This window comes from Cervus elaphus, chromosome 5, assembly GCF_910594005.1.
Source record: "Cervus elaphus chromosome 5, mCerEla1.1, whole genome shotgun sequence".
Lineage (NCBI taxonomy): Eukaryota > Metazoa > Chordata > Mammalia > Artiodactyla > Cervidae > Cervus > Cervus elaphus.
The window spans coordinates 52,205,406-52,218,995 of NC_057819.1; the positions used below are offsets into that span (position 1 = coordinate 52,205,406).

Genomic DNA, 13,590 nt, shown 5'->3' on the forward strand with positions numbered 1-13,590 from the left:
TCCCATCAACAGATACAGGTGACAGACAATATCTTTGAGCCATTCTGCAGAGACTGAACCCCCCTCCAGGTGGGAGAAGTTAGCGATTAATGACGGTATGCTGCCCACAATCATGGAGACCCCAGACCAGTTGGACCTGAAGGTTGACCATGTGGACTCCTATTTATCTCACCACCAACCCACCAAAAGAATGTCTATGAGTTGGTCACGCCCTCTTTGAACAATTACTATAAAACTTGTCACTGTCTTCCCCAAGCCGGGACACTTGGTTTTGAGGGCATTAGCCCGCTGTGTTCCCCTCTGCCTGGCAAAGCGATAAAGCTACTCTTTTCTAGCTCACCCAAAACTCTGTCTCCGAGATTTGATTCAGCACCGGTATACAGAGAAGCTGAGCTTTCAGCATCTTGTCCCACAGAATTCTATAAATCTGCTTTAGCTAAATCCATTTCTGGGATCTTCCCTGGAAGTCCAGTGGTTAGGGCTCTGTGCTTCCACTCAGAGGGGCGTGGGTTGGATCCCTGTTCAGGGAACTAAGATCCTACATGCAGCCAAAAAAAAATCCATTTCTATATTACTCAGTCAAGTGGTATGAAAAGAGCCGGTTCTTCCGTGCCTCTGAATTCCTCTAATTGCTGGAGAAATTCACCCAGCCACTCCTCATTTCTGAAGATGACAAGGCTTAAAAGTCACTACTCGCAAGCTGGGGCTGTGTAACCAATCTGTTTTGAAAGAGAATAGTCCTAGCTATTCCCACCTATCTCAAGAGGGTGAAGAACTTCTGCCTTGTATTCTCATACAGGAGGTGAAAGCAAAGTAAAAGAATCCTGCTGTGAAAAATATTTTAACTAGAGGGAGAACATAGGAAACACTATTACAACGTCAGCATTAAGGTATCACATGCAATATCTAGTCACCCCAAAGACAAGCATTTACAACACTGGGTCTGGATCCCCACCTATGTTCACCGGCCTTACTACGTGAACCGTGATGATGGGCTTTGAAGACCTCTGCTAAATATTCTCTTGACTAATCTCAGGAGGAGACAGAATATGCTGAGAAAATAATGAAGCTGCAGGAACAATGGGGTGGTTGAAGCTTCTTTCAGGAAATCAAGAAACTGGACCATGATGTCTGAGAATGGGCTGAATGCAACTGAGTAAGTGTGCATTACACTCGAAAAAGAGCGTGGATCAGTCACTACTGGGATTGCACACACTGGTCCCTGACGAAGAACGATCCCCACTTGTGTAACTTTATGGAGACACATTACCTGAACAAGCAGGTGAAATCCATCAAAGACCCACCAACTTGTGCATGACGGGGGCCCCTGAATCTGGCACGGCAGAGGGTGTCTTTGACAAGTACACCCTCGGAGGTGATGACGGCAGAGCTGAGTCTCAGGCCATAGCCATGGTGGGGGCGAGGTAACCAAGCAGGACCCTATGGGATCTTCCCGGGACAGACCCCTCCCCCATGTCCTCTGCTGTAGCTCCCCTCTGAAGTACCTAGATAACAGTTTCTGATGCATATTTCCCAGGTTGACTTACAGATGCTAAATCCCTCACCAAATGGAAGAAATTGACCACTTGATGACCACGAGTGCGTAGCCCCCAGATTCACTGGCACCTCTGGGTTGGTAAAGCTAACCCCTGTGACGCTGCCTGTTACCTCACTATCAGAGAATTGTACACAAGCTCATTACATATCCTGGGATGCCCCGCCCTTACCTTGTCTTTTAAAACGCTTTCCTGAAACCCGTACAGGAGTGTAACAGGCAGCAGTAGGTGCCCTGGACTCCTTGCATGGTGCCCTGCACCAAACACTTTCCTCACCACCACCTGGGGTCAGCAGATTGGCTTTACTCCGTACAGGCCACTTGAGTTCTGTAACCGGGGGTGAATTCTCTGGTCCCCAAAGCAGTACATGCATGTGGGGCTTACCCTGACCTTTTCTAAAAGTTGTACTGAAATAGTGAAATTCCCTCATTCATATCATTCTTCCAAATAATTTGGTACCTACCTCCTACCCCCCGAACAAAACAAAACAAAACCGTGAGTGCTACCTGCCATCAAAGAAGAAGAACTTGCCCCGTCCATTCTTTTCTCCGTGAATGAAGTTGCCCTCGAATCTGTCTGTGGAGGAGTAGGTGACTGTGCAGAAGCCGTGCGGTAATCCATCGTCGTCCAGGTGCCCTGGGGAAAGGCAAACACAGGGCAAACCTTAGCTTCCACGCTCCCCCACCATCAGGTCTGTGCTCAGATGCTGCCAGCAGGTGCCCTGAGCAGCCTGGGGGTCCCTTCCTTGCTCAGGGAAGGGCGAATGCCAAGCTTTCTCTGCCTGCATCAGCACCATCAATTCTACTGAGATACTGTTTCAAAAAGACCGGTCCATGATAGAGCACCTTAGACACATGTAAGAATAGGAACCCAAACCGCTCTCATATTTTACGAGGGACTGAAAGTTATTCTCAATAGTAACATCTGCAGTGTGAGTTTCAGTTGACTCAGTACTTCACACGCTACTCCTCAGGTTTGGAATGAATGCCCCTGAACGGTCATGCTTAACCGAAACGTGGTTGAGATGGCACACCGTCTTGGCAATACGTGACGTGGTTCTAGAACGAAGCACAATACAATTTTATACATCATTATATGGTCTGATGTGGAGCTCTGCTGGCCAGGCACCCTCTGAAACCCCCCTGCTCTTTGTTACCTTCTGACAACAAGAGCTCGACCCACCTCTCTACAACTGCCCTAACGTCCGCACCTCATCGTACAAACACACAAACTCAGAGTCCTTCTAAGCTTGAGCTTAAGCTTAACATTGAACTCATTGCTTTACTTTATAAGAATCTTTCTGCTTTCAATGTTCAGTAATAACCTTGTCATATACCTTCTGCCCATTGGGTTCAGAGGGTTTGTGCTTTTTTTTTTGGGGGGGGGGGTTTGTGCTTTAAATGTAGCCAGAAGTATCCACATGACCCTTTAAGGAGTGATTTTGAACATCAGTAGCCATGATTACACTGTGATCTTTAAATTGCTGGTTCTTCTTGCATCACCAATTGGTATATTCTAATATTTATGTCTCCAGTCAACATTTAGGTTTCTTATTATTATCCACATATTTCACAACACCCAGGAGTCACCTCCTTGGTGTCTCCCAAGTCATGTTGCTGAGCTAATTTTGCAGACGTGGGTTGAAAATGAAGCAGCAGTTAATCTACTGACTTTTTCCTGGGTTAATGACCTGAGTCATGGATGAAAAGGTATAAAAGCATTAAATACTATGCAATGCAGGGACATTAAACACTTAAATATGGCTTACAGATGGCTCACAGACATAAAAAAAAAAGAACACAGACCATAACACCACAATGAATGCTTTACTCTCCTAAAATAATTTCTTCTAAAGTGATAAAAGAGTTTCATCCCTTAGAAGGTATAGTAGGCAAGCACCCTTATGAAGAACAAAACACCTGTTTATTTGTATTATTGATTACATAAACACAAAATACAAATGAACAAAGACTGTTCTATTGCTATATCTCATTCTGCATTAAAATGAATTACCTAAAATATATCACAAGAAAACATGGCTACTTAAATAAATTACAATCAATAAGGATCCTTTTCTCTTAACACAATTTTTTTTTCACCAAGGGCCAGGAAATTAATGGTTAGGAGGGAACTAGGCCACATTTGCTTCCTTGCTCAAAAACCAAAAACTGTGTGTGACATGATTCAATGACACTTGAATCATATGAAATAATTTGGACAATTATTTTCTAAATATCTACTGATGACATTTTTCTCATTGAAATAAATTAAATCTTTTTCTTTTTTCATTAAAAAAACACACTCAGTGTATAGTTAAAAGCTTTTTTTATGAAATGTTGCTCAGATCAAATTAAATTTAGTTGTTAGCATTTCTACAAATGTAGCATCCCACTTTTGATTTAGGTATAACTACCAGAATAACCATTTTAGCCTTATATTGAAGTACCTACTAATCTGTTGAAAATGCTTTCTCCATAGAAAACAGTTCACCTATTTCAGACTTTATAAAACTAATGTTTGATGAAATTAGTGATCCTACCTCGCTTTTTAACTTTTTTAATATATTTTAAAAGTTTATTTGGCCATGCCGGGTCTTAATTGTAGCATGTGGGATCTATTAATAGTTCCCTGACCAAGGATCAAACCTGGGCCCCCTGTATTGGGAGCACAGAGTCACTGGACCACTGGGGAAGTCCCTATTCTACTTTCGATCAAGAGAAGTATTATGATAAATATGAACACTAAGGGGGAAAAAAAAAAACCCAATGTAAATTCATTTCCACCTTTCCTCAGTTGCAACGGTCCTGTCCTATTTCTGGCAAAACATTGCAGGTGCACCCTCAGCAGCGGCATTTAGATATTAGAGAAAAATGGAAGCATCACAGAACACAATAAAAACACTTGAGGGACAGTACTGAATCCTACTGAGATGAAAGTGGTAACATCAACCCCACTCCATGAAGGATGCTTGCCTCTTTACAGGCCAGTGAAGAGAAGTCCCATCACCTTCTTAGTCTCTAGGGAGAAAGGAACAGAAGAGCTGCTGAATGATGGCCGTTTGGTGACACCATGTGTTTAGGAAGAAGGCTGGGATGGGTGACACTTTACTGCCTTTCCAAAGGTGTTCAGTTGGTGTGCTGTGAGAAATCTCTGAAATCGCCTTCTATCAGATCACAGCAGGGTCCTCTGGTTGGCTTGTCTGTTCTCTTCTCATCCTTCCAAAAGCAGGACGATGTGATCAATGACCAGGATGTGATCAATGACCAGGATCAATGAAAAGGAGCTAAAAGTTACTAAGGCTTATGATCACTCAAGACTCCCATCCTGAATATTTAATAGCCTGGGGTGGTGTTTCTGGTAGCAGAAGTTTATGTTTAAAACAACACCCACAACCAAAACAATAACAACTGAGAGACTTTCCAAGAAAAGAAATGTCAGGAAGAGAAGAGACTGGGTTGCTATGACCTCACATCTCCTACCAACTAGTGGTACAGGAGCTTCTGGTACAACTCTTGTTCCAAAGCCATTTGGACAATAAGATCATGTAATATTTATCTTGCCAGTAAGTCAGTTTAATGGAGAGGGAGACTGAAACACAGAGAAGAAAAAAGCATCTGTATATGTTTTGCATCAGGCATCAGGCACTGAGTTATGCAATTTCCTATTATCTAAATGAAACCTCACAGTCATCCCTCAAATTCCAGTCTTACAGATGAGAAAGTCATCCCTATTGCCCAAGAAGCACATTAACAGCTACCCTGAATGAGCTACGTATGCAGGTCAGGAAGCAACAGTTAGAACTGGACATGGAACAACAGACTGGTTCCAAATAGGAAAAGGAGTATGTCAAGGATGTATATTGTCACCCTGCTTATTCAACTTGTACGCAGAGTACATCATGAGAAACGTTGGGCTGGATGAAGCACAAGCTGTAATCAAGGTTGCTGGGAGAAATATCAATAACCTCAGATATGCAGATGACACCACCCTTATGGCAGAAAGTGAAGAACTAAAGAGCCTCTTGATAAAAGTGAGAGGACAGTGAAAAAGTTGGTTTAAAGCCCAACATTCAGAAAACTAAGATCATGGCATCTGGTCCCATCACTTCATGGCAAATAGATGGGGAAACAGTGGAAACAGTGGCTGACTTTATTTTTCTGGGCTTCAAAATCACTGCAGATGGTGATTGCAGCCATGAAATTAAAAGACGCTTACTCCTTGAAAGAAAAGTTATGACCAACCTAGACAGCACATTGAAAAGCAGAGACATTACTTGGTCAACAAAGGTCCATCTAGTCAAGGCTATGGCTTTTCCAGTGGTCATGTATGGATGTGAGAGTTGGACTATAAAGAAAGCTGAGCACCGAAGAATTGATGCTTTTGAACTGTGGTGTTGGAGAAGACTCTTGAGAGTCCCTTGGACTGCAAGGAGATCCAACCAGTCCATCCTAGGGGAGATTGGTCCGGGGTGTTCATTGGAAGGACTGATGTTGAAGCTGAAACTCCAGTACTTTGGCCACCTGATGTGAAGAGCTGACTCATTTGAAAGGACCCTGATACTGGGAAAGATTGAGAGCAGGAGGAGAAGGGGATGACAGAGGAAGAGATGGTTGGATGGCATCACTGACTCAATCGAAATGGGTTTGGGTGGACTCCGGGAGTTGGTGATGGACAGGGAGGGCTGGGGTGCTGTGGTTCACGGGGTCGCAAAGAGTTGGACACGACTGAGCGGCTGAACTGAACTGAACTGAATGAGCTAATGGATGCGAAGAACCCCTTTCCCCACTCTTTCAGTCCTGGGATAAGAGCAAACTGGCAGGGTATCCTTTCTCTCCTGCCAATGGCAGAAGCGACCTCTAAAGAGAGGGGATCTCAGGTCCCAGGCAGAGAAATGGAAGGGGCCTTCATAGTTAAGATAGCTCTCACAGCACCAGCATATGCTGACGGCAAATGCCTGTCTCCTCCACGTGTTACCCAACGCAAAGAGCAACACTAGTCCTGCCTGCTCGGATCGAGGTCAGTCTGTGCAATGTGCCAAGTCAGCCAACAGCCTTCCAGGCCAGTTCCCACTCAGCAGAGGCTGAGTGCCAGACCCAAACAAGGAAAAGCTGCTCAAATGACGGTCGTGTGTTGGGAGAGCTGCCCCAGCCCTTGTGTGTATACCTGTTTGCAGCACGGTTTTCAAATATTGACAGAAGTTAGAGAAAGGGGAAAAAAAGGAACCGTCTCACAAATCTACTTTTCCCCTTTGTTCTCAAGATCATTATCTACTGAACAGACAGAAAGTTCAATTTTTTTCCCCTCGGATTCCCTCAGTTTTTTTTTCCTGAATCTGATGAGAGCAGGGCTGTATTCTGTGCAGTGATGGTTCCTCTCAGCAGAGGAAATTCCCTCTGGATCAGACACTCTGCTGCTTACAGCCTCAGGCTTACTCACAGGAGATCTGAGTAAGTGTGTGTGTGTGTGTGTGTGTGTGTGTGTGTGTGTGACACTCTGCTGCTTACAGCCTCAGGCTTACTCACAGGAGATCTAAGTGTGTGTGTGTGTGTGTGTGTGTGTGTGTTCCTCTCAGAACCAGAGACCCTTACAGGAGATCTGAGTAAGTGTGTGTGTGTGTGTGTGTGTGTGTAAGTGTGTGTGTGTGTGTGTGTGTGTGTGTGTTCCTCTCAGAACCAGAGACCCTTACATGCATTGTTGGTTTTGTAGAACCAAAAAAGAACCAAAAAAAAAAGAATTATTTTTAAAAAGGTAATAATAATAAAAAAGGCAAACTTACTCTGTTTAGTGCAAGAATGTGCCTTCATGATGAAGCACTTATGCTTGTGGTTAAAAACACAATTTGATTTTTGAAAGTCATCCTTTGCAAGAGCTCAGTTATTAGTTGTGAGGGTCATAGTTTTAATGTGAAGCCCACATACAAAGGGTGTTCCCGGAACACCTCGCCTGTATTTTTCCTAAGCCCAGAGCATCAGTAGTCTTATTAGAGACAGGTAGGATAAGTGATTAGGAGGACAGTTAAAAATACTCTTAATATTTGAGAGAGAGTGGCATGGAGGCATGGGGCTTCCCATGGTGGCTCAGACGGTAAAGAATCCACCAGCAATGTGGAAGACTTGGGTTCAATCCCTGGATCGGGAAGATCCCCTGAGAGGGGGCATGGCAACCCACTGCAATATTCTTTCTGGAGAATTCCATGGACAGAGGAGCCTGGCGGGCTACAAGTCCATGAGGTCAAAATCGATCAGACACGACTGAGTGACTAAGCGCACACACACAGCGTGGAAGCATATACATTAACACATGTAAGATAGAGAGCAAACGGAAATTCGCTCTATGACTCAGGGAACTCAAACCTGGGCTCTGTCATGACCTACAGTGGTGCGAAAGGGTGGGAGGTGGGAGGGAGGTTTTAAGAGGGAGGTGATATATGTACACCTGTGGCTAATTCATTTTGATGTACGGCAGAAATCAAACCAATATTGTAAGGCAATCATCAATCAATTAAAAATAAATAAATATCTTAAGGGGAAAAAAATCCTCTTACAATCTGAGGGGACTGGGGCAGTGAAACACGGAGATTCTTGTTTTCATTCTGGCTTCTTCATTCTAGCGATGCTGCTCTTTCCCCTTTTCTTCTTCCTCCGTGTTGGCTTTATGTACCCAGGCCTGTGGGATTTTTCCTGCCCTCATAACTGCTACTTCAAAGAGCCTTCTACATGATCGCTTCCCCTGCTCCCCACTGCCTGCTCATCCTCCCAGAGCAGAGCCCCCAACCTTCCATTCTGAGCTCTACAGAGCCTCTAGGACATGGTTCACGGTCTGGGCCTGGGACAAGACTCCCTTCCCTGTATCACCCTCTACTTTTCTCCTCCTCGACCCTCTGTTATAGTAAAAGCCAGCGGTTCGTCTCTGAATGTGCCTGAAATAATTCCACTCTCAACCTCTCCTTTTTCTTTCTTTTTTTTATGTTTTGGTGCACCTGGGTTAATATTTGATTAGCTGAAATTTCTTGATGATGCTAGTGAATCATACATAAGAGTGTCCCCTTCTTTGCAGGATGATAGTAGTCTTATTGAATTTTGCCAACCTAATTAGAGAAAACCTTTATCTCAGCATTTGCATTTGTATTTATTTAGTGAAGTTGTTTCTTTTTGAATGCTTGTTGGCCATTTGTTTTCTTTTTTTCCTGTGAATTGTTGTTTCATTCCACACCTCTCTTTACTTGCAAAGTGCCTCTCTCAACTGAACTCAATTTCATGCCAACTCTTTGGGGAATTCCTTCCCCAACTACTTCCACAAGCTGTATGCAATTTTCATTTCCTCTCAACCACCATCACTCATCTGATTAGATATGATATATTTATTTCAAATTATATTAGGGACCACCTTGTATTCATCTTTGTGTCTACTGGTAGGCAAAGAAATAGATGTAATAAAAAATTCTATTCCCAAAGCTAAACATCACCCTTTGCTGCACCAATGAGCCTCAAAGAAAAAAAAGCCACAGCGAGGGGACTTCCTTAGATGTCCAGTGGTTGAGACTCTGTGCTTCCAATGCCAAGGGCATGGGTTTGATCCCTTGTAGGAACTAAGATCCCGCATGCTGTGCAGTGCAGCCAAGAAAACCTTTAAAATAATAATAATATAAAAGAATAAAAACCACAGTGGGAGCTCAGGCGATGTTTGCAGGCCCGCTGAGGCCCAGGGCTGCCTTCCCAAGGAAGCACAGCTAACATCGTAAACAGAAACTCCCTCTCCTCCACCCACCTGCCCTCAGGGATTCCTCTGCCAGGGCTTAGAACTCCAATCAAGCTACAGTTCCACCCTAACAGAGAGGTAACCAAAAGATACATGATGTGACAATCAACACTCAACTTAAGTCCTGAAGAGACCAGTTTCTTCCCCAGAGTAAATTTCTATGGAGGAAGAAAAACGATGTCTGTAGCAGAGGCTATCAGTTAAATTCTCTTTCCTCAAATATATTTTTTTCTGAAAGTCGCTGAACTTTTTCAGAACCAGCCTCTAAAGAGTGACATTGATAAAGAATGACACCGATAACTGTTGCTTTCAAACTCAGCTACCAACTGTTTCCTACATGTGACTGGCTTATTAAGAAATAAAAAATAAGGGTGTAGGGAGACTATCTGGAGAAGCGAATGGCAACCCACTCCAGTATTCTTGCCTGGAGAATTCCATGGACAGAGGAGCCTGGCGGGCTACAGTCTGTGGGGTTGCCAAGAGTCAGACATGACTGAGCAATTAACACACACACACACACACACACACACACAAACACACACACACACACACACAGGGAGACAATGTAGTATGGTGGAGCAGGGTTCTGGGGTCCAAGCCTGTCCCCTGCATCGCTGAGGGTCCTTGGATCAGTTCTTAACTTCTCTAAGGCTCGGTTTCCTCCTTTGGAAAATTAGGATAATATGAGTATCGACGTCATGAGATTGAATGGATAATGTGTGTGTGAAACACTTAGCACAGAGCCTGCACACAGTAAGAACTAAATAATTACAGCAATAATGATAGCTAAGACAACGAAACTACAGAGAACACAGGCTCTGCATAGGGACAGAGGTAGGTTAGCTGGTACTTCAACAGCAAGATACTCAGACTAGCCTTTTACCAGTCCCCCATGCATGTGTTAGATGTTGACACTATTACAGACAGCACTTTAAAAGGCCAAGAATGGCTGGGAAAAAAGCCTGCATTTACACATGCATGCTCTAGACACTGTGTGAGTCTGAGCCGTGTGTGCCTCTAAGGACTTAAAGACTCTCTGTTACTTTGTTTACTGTTGGTATGACTGGTAACCATGTGTCCTGGATTGCTCCAGACATTCAAGGTTTAAGCCAGTTGTGCCAGCATAAGTATTAAATAGTGACCCTTCTCAAGTATATTCTGACTTTGGACAATAATGTATATAAACACACCCTCACACTCTATATCACAGAAACTTCCTTGCTTATATAAAGAAGTTTCTCTGCTTCCACCCATTGAGCAATCTCAAAAGCATCGACGTATTTCTAAAGCTGCTTGTTCACATTCTGCAAGTAGCCTGGGACTGTGGACAACTGGGCCTTAGGTTTCCAAACAGCTTCAAAGGGTAAGGTGGTCTAACCTTGGGAGCGCTGCCTGTGATCAAGGGTTTGCATTATGTTTACCAGTCAAAGTAAACTTTGAAGAACGAGACCAAGTCCTAACAATTTGACAGTAGCCTTTTTCAATTATCTTTCATAACATGAAGGCACACCTAGTCAATAATTAAAATTTAAGTAAGACTACCAATCAATGTCTTTGGGCCCCAGGAAGTCCCAGCATTGGCTTTATTAATTAGAGAGAAATAGTTCAGGGCATTGTGAATTTAAAGCAAAACCAACATTCCTTGAAGCTCCATAGAGAAATAAGAAGTTTCAACAGTTACATGAAGACGGCTTTTAGAGAATTTAAAAATATTATTCAACTTAATCTCTCCCTAAGACCTTGGGAGCACTGCAAATGGAGTCAATTACGTTGATATAAAAATTAATTTTTTTTCCTCCCAAAGTAGCAGTAACTGCATTCTCATGCATCTGTAAGCCTTGTCACTTTGTCTTTCTTTACCATTTCTAAGAACTTGTTTATACAAATTAGATAGGAAGCAGATTCAACCAAAAGCTAAAAAATGTTTACTTAGCTGTTTGGTTAAAATATTCTGGAATAATACCACGCAACACTGCAAAACATCACGACGTACCGTCTAGGGTAGAATCAAATAAATAACGCTAAAGTGTATTTTCCAGTATTCACTGTTACAAAATCATAACGTCTCATGATACAAACAACTAGATTGTATAACGTCCCCACCTCGTTTTTTTAGAACTAGCCAAAAAAAAAAAAAAAAAAAAGAGGTGGAGAAACTCAGCAAAACAAAGTGGCGAGAAAAGTCGGGGGAGGGGCGCTGGAAGCGAAGGGGCGGAGAAACACGACAGAGGCGGTGATATCACCCACAGCCAACTGCATGGAATTCAGAAAGTTAAGTGTCACCCAGCAATTTGGGTCCGGGCTTGCGGCGCGCCAGCACAGCGTGGCGGCAGCGGCACCCGCCGGGAAAGCAGGAAGGGGGAGGGGCGGCTTGGCCGAGTGCGCTCCGGGGCAGCGGAGGCCAGGTCGGCGAGCGTTCAAGTCCCGGCTCGGGAGCCTAGTCCCCGGCCCTGCAATGATTTCATCTTTTTGGAGGAGCGACCGCCCGAGCCGCGGCTGCCACGTGCCTGGTCCAGCCCCGTGCGCTGCGCCGGGGGACTGATCCGGCCGCGGCCGCGGTCACCGCGGGTCGCAGCTGCAAGCCGAACGAAAGGGCTGGAGCCGGGAGAGGTGCTCGGGATTGCTCCATCGAGATCGCCAGCGGCGGCTGGGGTGGGGGTTGGGGGGCGCTGACCTCCTGCGCACCTCCATCTCCCATCCCCGAAAGGGGGAAGGCCGGAGTGCGGGGCAGGTTTTGCAACTCCGAGGGCGGATGCAGGCGGTGGCCGGGCAGGATGGAGCAGCCGTAACCCTCTCCTGACCCCCCCGGGGACCCCGGCCCAGCTGAGCCCCTTTCCCGGCCTGCGCCCCGCCGCTCAGCGCGCGCTCCCGGCGGCGTGGCCGTGGCCGTCCGGCCCCTGCGCGAACCCGGCCACCCGCGTAGGGGACAGTGGCGGCCGCTGGGGGCCCGGAGCCGCGCCGGTCGCAGCCCGCCACTCCTTCCGCGTCCCGTGCCCCCTCCGGCGCCTCCTCCCGGGACCCCACAGAGATGCTTGTACCTTCCACCGCCTCCTCCACCATCTCATCGTCGCTATCCATGGCGGCTGGGGACCCTGCCCAGCTCGGGGCCGCGCGGCTGCCTCGCGTCCCTCCGGGTGCTCCCGGCGGCTGAGCGAGCGCTGGGGCTGAACCCTGCGAGTTTGGAGGAGGAGGAAGAGGAGGAGCAGTCGGGGCTGGCTCGCACTGCCTCCCCCTACAGCCCTTTCAATTCCTTGGCCTTAAGCTGCTCCGGCAGCAGCCGTGCCTCCTCCCTTCGCCCACTTGCCCGCTTGCCTCCCAGGCTCCGGGGTGCCGCCGTGGCCGCGGCCGCTGCAACTTTCTCCTGTAATACCCCCTCTTTGTTATCGAGCAGCTGATCCGCTGACATCACCCAGCGCCGGTGCGCTCCCTCCCTCGCTGATTGACAGTTCCCTGTCCCTTCCCAGAAGTAAGGCTCCTTAAAACGAAAGGCGCTCCCGGTACGCGCTGGCTCGGCGCCCCACCCCGCCAGTCCCCCAGCCCAGCACGGGTTCAGCTTTTGCTTCTGCGAGGCTGGGTGCGCTCCGAGCGCGCTCCTCGCGGCACTTCGGACCTCTGGGTAGCCACCCTTGGGGGTGGGGAGGGCTCAGAACGCTCGACCTCCAACTATGCCAGGGACCACTTGGAAGTCCGCGTTCAGTGCCGGCCAGCCGTAGCACCCCTCCCCTCCCCGCCCCGGCTCCTCGGGACGGCCTCCAAAGAGCCGGGCAAGCTAAGGCAGCGTTCCTGAGACTCCAGCGCCTCAACTTCCTCTCGGCCTCGCCCCCACTCATCCCGTTTGCCACCCGGAGCTGCACGGGTGCGGCACGCACGGGAGCGCAGGTGTCCCCGCGCCGCCGCATCACATCCGCGAGCAGGTTTCCCAGGCGCCCGGGGGTGACATCCCGCCCGGATGCCGCCGGACTGCGGCTCCCACCCTAGCGCGCTGCGTCCCCACCCTCCTCGGGACCATCAGGCGTCTCGTCTCGAGTGATTCAGAGCTTCAGCAGATCCAAATGGCAGCGGGCTCGTTATCAGGCAGGAAATAAGCCGCGCGGAAGGCCCGGCAGGTCCCTCCTCGCGGTGGTGGTAACGGAAAAGGAGCCACCGGGTGGAGCTCCGGAGGAAGGACCCTCCGTCTGGCGCGCCTCCTCCTCGCGCCTCCCGCCCAGTGCGTGTGATGTCCCCAGCCGTCCCCTGGTTTCTCCAAGTGCCAGCCCTTCACGGATTCCTGCTCTGG

At 47.2% G+C, this 13,590-nt stretch overlaps 1 protein-coding gene across 3 annotated transcripts in view; it reads right to left on the reverse strand.

The window, feature by feature from the left end:
• The window catches only part of SETD7 (SET domain containing 7, histone lysine methyltransferase), a 52,603-nt gene extending 39,024 nt beyond the window's left edge, over positions 1-13,579 (reverse strand). The window contains exons 1-3 of one of the 3 annotated variants that reach the window (XM_043902457.1): positions 13,309-13,579; positions 12,353-12,485; positions 2,063-2,192 (exon numbers count right to left, since the gene is read on the reverse strand). In XM_043902457.1, the coding sequence (XP_043758392.1) occupies positions 2,063-2,192; positions 12,353-12,485; positions 13,309-13,323 (278 nt within the window). In that variant the 5' untranslated portion in view covers positions 13,324-13,579. Of the gene's footprint in view, positions 1-2,062; positions 2,193-12,352; positions 12,486-13,183; positions 13,229-13,287 lie in introns of those variants that run through there. The other 2 variants (XM_043902455.1, XM_043902456.1) reach the window with 2 other exon arrangements.
• Positions 13,580-13,590: the final 11 nt, after the last annotated feature.